The 6,381-nt window shown below is 37.2% G+C and overlaps 1 protein-coding gene across 1 annotated transcript; it reads left to right on the top strand.

Moving 5' to 3' along the window:
• The first annotated feature begins 189 nt into the window (after positions 1-189).
• LOC110838412 (myotrophin) lies at positions 190-5,976 on the top strand. Its single transcript, XM_022081579.2, has 4 exons — positions 190-369; positions 458-568; positions 1,742-1,825; positions 4,628-5,976. The coding sequence occupies exons 1-4, from the start codon at positions 301-303 to the stop codon at positions 4,712-4,714; spliced, it is 351 nt and encodes a 116-aa protein (XP_021937271.1). The 5' UTR covers positions 190-300; the 3' UTR covers positions 4,715-5,976.
• The last annotated feature ends 405 nt before the right edge of the window (positions 5,977-6,381 follow it).

Here is a 6,381-nt window from a genome sequence, read left to right on the forward strand (position 1 = left end):
ACATATTTGTTATAGCATGCATGCCAACTGCTGGATTGTATTATATATTTTGCGATATAATGCAATATATCAAATTATATGCGATTTATACTGAAAAAGTAAGGGAAAGCTATATAATGTGGGAATGATATTTATTTAAATTTCGTCACCATACCTTTGGGTAATAATATGAAGTTCTTACGTTTGTTCATATTGTTGGTGCTACTGTCGTTACGTTCGTAATGGATGACTGCAAAGTAGTGTGGTAGCATAATTACAGTACAAGTTTCAGTAGAATATTACATATTTGTAATTGACAGTATGAGCGAATTGGTGTGGGGAATTAAAAACGGCGACCTGGATCAAGTCAAAGATATTGTTGAACAGAAGGTAAATATGCTGCGTTGTTATATCTCAGGCGCATTGAAACCGGACGAGCTTGCTGTAGTATCAATTTTTGTTATTTAAATTGTTGTAGGAGATAGATGTCAATAAGGAAATTGATGGTCGGCCGCCCCTTCATTATGCAGCAGATTATGGTCAAGCGGATGTTATCCAGTATCTGCTGTCGAAAGGAGCTGATGTGAATGTAAGATAAACGATATGCCAGCATTTGTGTATACTGTTATAGAAGAAACTTGGACATTATGTGCGGTAGATGAGCAGAGAATTCTCTCAGAGCAGAAAGGAAGAAAGTGAACATACGAAATATTTGGTTTATAATTTTAATCACCTTTTCCAGATGATACAAATTCCTTTTGCTAATGTGCTGGAAAATTATATATTTACTTTACTTGCTTCCATTTGATTATGCCACATGGAATTATTTTGTGGGGAAACTCAGTAGAAAGCAGAAAGTATTTCCCATTCAAAAGAAAACCATTAGAATAATGGCAGGCACTAAAAGGAGAGCCTCATGTAGGGAATTGTTTAAGAAATTTAGTGTTCTTCCACTAGCCAGTGAATTTTTGCTCTCATCTTTTGTAGTGGACAATGTAGAAAAATTCAAACAAACTCAGATGTCCACAGTATAAGTACAAACACTGAACTCAGTAAATATCAAAATGGAGGTTATTATACAGAAATTAAGTTATTCACTAACCTCTCTCTCCTCTCTCTCTCTCTCTCCCCCCCCCCCCCCATAAAAGTCTCCATCATGATATAAAGCAGTATCTCCTGACTCCCTCCTCTTACATCATAGAAGAATTTACCAGAACCAAAAATTCTGGCAGTTGTAAATACATGTAAGCAGTGGTTATTATTTCTTGTGTAATTTTTTTGTAGTAATAGTGTAGTTGACTGTAAATTGCTGTCATTACTATGTAATTGTTTGTATTAGAGTAAGTATTTTATTTGTGCTGACATTTTCTACATCCTTGGCTTGGGCCTATGAAGACCTATGGAATGTAAATAAATTCTATTCTGTTGAGTGAGGCTTTAGCTTTGGTTATTCCAAATGATAAGTAGGCATTGGCAATGTCAAAACTAGATTTAGTTCAGTTTTTTAATTGAGTTCTTGATAGTAGTTGGATTACTTTAGATTATTATTATGCATGGTGATGTATGTTTTGAGGGAAAGTCATAATAATCTGTATTTAAGTTTTACAAATATAAAATCGAATACTAAGAGGATAAATGGAACCCATAATCAAAACAGCAGCTTGATAAGTTGCTGTACTTTCATCATGAAAGTTTACTATGTAAAATATTTGATGCATGTGTATGTGTGTTAACAACAGTAATGAGTATTTTGTGTTTCCAGGCTAAAGATAAACATGGAATTAGTGCTCTGTTAGCAGCTATTTGGGAAGGTCACACAGATTGTGTGAAATTACTTTTGGAACAAGTAAGTCTAGAGAGACCTGCTGAATTCACTTCCAGAATAAGCTTTGTCTAGACACACCAGTACTATAGCTATGTACACTTTCTGCAACAAAAACCGAGCACTGGAAATATTGGAAACCCCCAAACCAGAAGTGATGTAAGCATGCAGCTGGCATTATAATTCCAGTCATTTATAATGTTGTATTTGTCAATATGCAACTTTTGTGTACCTTCCATGAACTTCAATGATTTATGCCAGATATTTATTAAATAGGAACACAAATATGTCCATAATTTACAAAAAACCGTAATTAATGCTGATGACTTTTCCAAGTCTCTGACCTCAAAACAGGTGAAAGCTATACTTCGGCTGGTTGCCCACGTTCCCTTGTTGGCCAGTCACCATGTTAGGAGGGTGGTGTTGATGTGAACATCATGTTTGCAAGCTTTAAACCAATGTCTCAGTATGTTTTCTTAATGCTTGTCTTGTGTTCACATTACTCATTATATTGTGCAATTTTTATTTTATTCAGCTGTACATGTTTCAGTGCTTCCATTTGAAACTCACACGAAGAGCGACCATAAATGGATGGAATTGTGATATTCAAAAAAGAATGTCTAATTGTTGTTTGTCTGTAAACCATTTGCAGTCCGGTCACTACTTGTTAACGAGCAGCCACAGCTATCGTTTGTCTCAGGAAGGACTTGCCTTTACACACCAGTTCCAGTTCATGTGAACTTGCAGACAAAAACTTTGCATCAACACCAGTCCCCTACTGTACCAACTGGTCTACAAGAATATCCAGCTGAAGGAAACCTTTGAACTCTTTTTTTTTTGTCATGTTAGGACTCAGAGAAGCCGTTAACATTATTTTATGTTTTTCTTGAAATTAGGCAAATATATTGGTGACGCTGCAGACATCTGACATAAATAATTGTAGTTTTTGGAAGGTACAGACAAACCACATATGGGCTAATACAGGAAATTACCAATTACTGGAATTATGACAGTAGGTGTACACTTACATTACTTGCAGTGTGCATGACCATTCTTTGCAACCCAGATCATACTTGGCATGGCAGTGTTTAATTTATTTCCAGTTTTTAATATCAGTGGAATTATGAACTAATTGCAGGTGAAGTCTTTAGTTATGATTTGTATGTTTCAAACATTCACTCTTTTAAAAGGAGTGTCCATTCTGGCATCTTGTGGTACAAGGAACTCCTTAGTTGAAAATGAAAGAGTTGTAACTACAAATTATTAATTTTAAAAATTGTCCTCTCTGTTATACACAGGAATGTGACTAAACATTTTTGTCATTAATATACGAGGTGCGATCAGAAAGTTTCCAGACTGTGTCAATAGAGGGCAAACCGGATGTAGTACGAACTTCTGCCGCTAAGGGGTTGGGCCTACATTCATTGTGAATCAGTGTGCCAGCTGGCATCATCGAATTAGCATTTGTTTCTTAGTTACGGGCGTTTTGGTAGTGTATTACACCGACCCTCCTGCGATTTCGGAATGGCGTGTGCATCAAATTTTGCCAAAGACTTGCCAAAACGGCTACGGAAACCTATGAAATGCTAAAGCAAGCATTTGGGGAGTCCGCAATGGGTCGTGCACAAACCTTTGTGTGGCATTCACGTTTTAAAAATGGCCGAACCTCTGTCGATGATGACGAGCGTTCTGGACGACCATCTTCGAGCACAACGCCCGAAAATGTTACGAAGATTCGGCAGGCCATTCACGAAGATCGACGTCGTACCATCAACGACTTGTGCGACATTGTTGGGATAGGCTATGGGACCTGTCAGCTGATTCTAAAGGAAGAACTCCACATGCGACGCATCGCAGCCAAGTTTGTGCCAAGGCTCCTGTCTGAGGACCAGAAGCAGAATCGACTTCTCGTTTGTCAGGAGCTCAAAGATCTTGCAAGAACTGACCCCAACTTCCTTTCTAAGCTCCGTGTGACTTCTTCCTCGTCCCAAAGATGAAAATTCAGCTAAAGGGAAGGAGATTTGAGACGATAGAAGAGATTCAGGCAGAATCGCAGATGATGCTTGACAGGCTGACAAAGAAAGATTTCCAGGGATGCTTCCAGGCTTGGCAGCGGCGCTGGGATCGTTGTGTTCACTCCCAGGGGAACTACTTCGAGGGTGATGGATGAAATTAATACCTGAGATAAGTGTACAGGTTTTTATAGGCGCAGTCTTGAAACTTTCTGATCGCACCTCGTAAAGTAAAGTAAAGTTTGTCCGACTATACGCCATGTAGGCGTTTGGTGTGAGAGGAGGTATAGCTCCTCTCTTCCTTGACCCCGGCACTAGATGGGGGTGAGTGGTCAGCATCACGCCCCGGCCGGCTTTACCCCCCGGGAAAGGACCCCGGTACCCATTGTAGAGGAGGCTGGGTGGGCCCCAGAGCCAGTCTGGACGCAGAGGCTAGAGGAAAAATCCTCTGCCCCCGTCGGGGATCGAACCCCGGTCGTCCAGCCCGTAGCTAGTCACTATACTGACTGAGTTATCCCGGCTCATGATCGCACCTCGTGTGTATATATATATATAAAAAATATGATTGCTTTGCTGTATATTGAACATTAGATCTTAAGATGAGTGACATGATCTCAAAATAAGTGGCTTCACCATTTCTCCTTATGAAGAGAATGATGCCCTATTGTCTCTACTTTATTCATTATATACAAATTATTACCGTTAATCATAGTAATTTCAGCAGTTGATACAGCATAGTAAATAACCCAAGAATCATTATCTCATATTCATTCCTTGGAATTGCTTTTCCCTTATGAAAATATTTCTGTACTAGGGAGCAGTGAAGGATGGCAGCGCACCAGATGGAACAAGTTATGTGGATGCTGCAGAGAAAGAGGAAATCAAGGAGCTTCTGAAATAAAATGATAATATGACACACTAGCCAGTTTGGGCTTTGTTAAAATTATTAAGCTTTTTATGAATGGATAATTGAGCATTTGTCAGGTGTTGGTTATGAATTGTGCCGCATCAGTTCCAGAAACCACGTCTCAGATGGTGATATCCAAGTTACTGTTGTTATCTTTAATTTCCTGCTTCTAATCAGTTAAGTTGTATATCTTGTATGAACACTACTTGTTTCACAAATATTCATGTTATGAAAAACTGCAAAGCTGTCACAACAGGGTATGATTGCCAGCAGAAGTGTGTTGAACTAATTATATCCAATCCTAGCTTTGCTGTTGGTTTCCAGGCTCAAATCCAGTATTAAAATTATAATATGGTGCATGGATTGTAACATACTTATTCCTTGTTCCACTGAAGCATGGCATAATTTATGATTGTCTTAGAAAGAGTCTTGAAAGGCTGTAGTGTAATTAATCCATCCAAAGCAGTGCTTATAGCATTATCTCATGATGTATTTTGTGTGATCTGCAGAGTGGAGCTAACACACCTCTCATGCAGTCTATTGCAGGGCAACCAACATACCCAGGTAGTCTGTTTCCTGTTTTGTGTGTTGGTTTATGCTGCATGGGTTCTTGTTAAGTTGTCATATGTATTATATTGCAAGAGTGAGACACCCTCTCTCCTAAGGGGTGTTACAAGTTCTATCCCAGTTAGGGATTGTATAAAGTATATGGAAGAAGTGTGTAGTGGTACTTATTTTTTAATGTGTCATGCTTTCATTAAGGAACATCTGCAAAACCTGTTTCTTGTTGGCCTAAAAATTTGGTGGATCAATGAATTGATCAAAATAAGAGATGGATAAAGAGAAAACTATTTTTTAAGTGTTTAAATTAATATATCTAGGCAATATTTATCTTCCTATATATCTGTCCAACTTTTGATTCTCACATATAGAGGAGGAAGACTGTCCTTGATAGATGTAGTCTACCTGCTTTGTATGATAATTCTTTTGAGCTCCAGCATAAAGCTGTAAATATTTGTAATTTGTTAATGAAATTTTTAAAAAGTGCTTGTTGCCACCTTTTAGAGTTGGTATTGGAATTTTGTGTAATTGTTGACTTCTGCTAATTCAAAATATGAAGATGTATTATTTGTTATATGTTAAGTAACCTTATCTAGAATTTTATATATATATTTTTCTTTTTAGTGTCATTCAGATGTCTGTAATTAAAAAAATTAACCTTGATAAGAAATAAATTTATTATTCTTTTGGAAGAATATGTCGTTTATTTCAGAACATATCCAGTCACTGAAGTCTGTCCAGCATTAAATATATGATGAATGTTATGAACTATTATTTCGAGTGGTGCCAATTACATGAAGTAATTTTTTCTTTTTCCATTTTTTTCCCTACACTAGGTAATGAAGTACTTATCCTTTTATATAAGAACAGTAACAGCAATTAATAATTTGCTGAAACTTTTACATTTATTTTGATAGCAAATATTCCTTGTGTAGGTTATTAAAGATGACTGTTATAGTTTCAAACATGTCTGTCTTAATGCCAACCAAATTACCCAACTAATTTCAAAGAAACTTGGTATTATATCTACACTAAATTCTCTGAAGCTGTTTTTGGTGTATGTTTTGAGTCATTTTAAGCATGTCTTAAAGATCTTATTT

This window comes from Zootermopsis nevadensis, unplaced genomic scaffold (genome assembly GCF_977971745.1).
Source record: "Zootermopsis nevadensis isolate Lab colony 2312 unplaced genomic scaffold, Znev_1.0 Znev_ptg000008l, whole genome shotgun sequence".
Lineage (NCBI taxonomy): Eukaryota > Metazoa > Arthropoda > Insecta > Blattodea > Termopsidae > Zootermopsis > Zootermopsis nevadensis.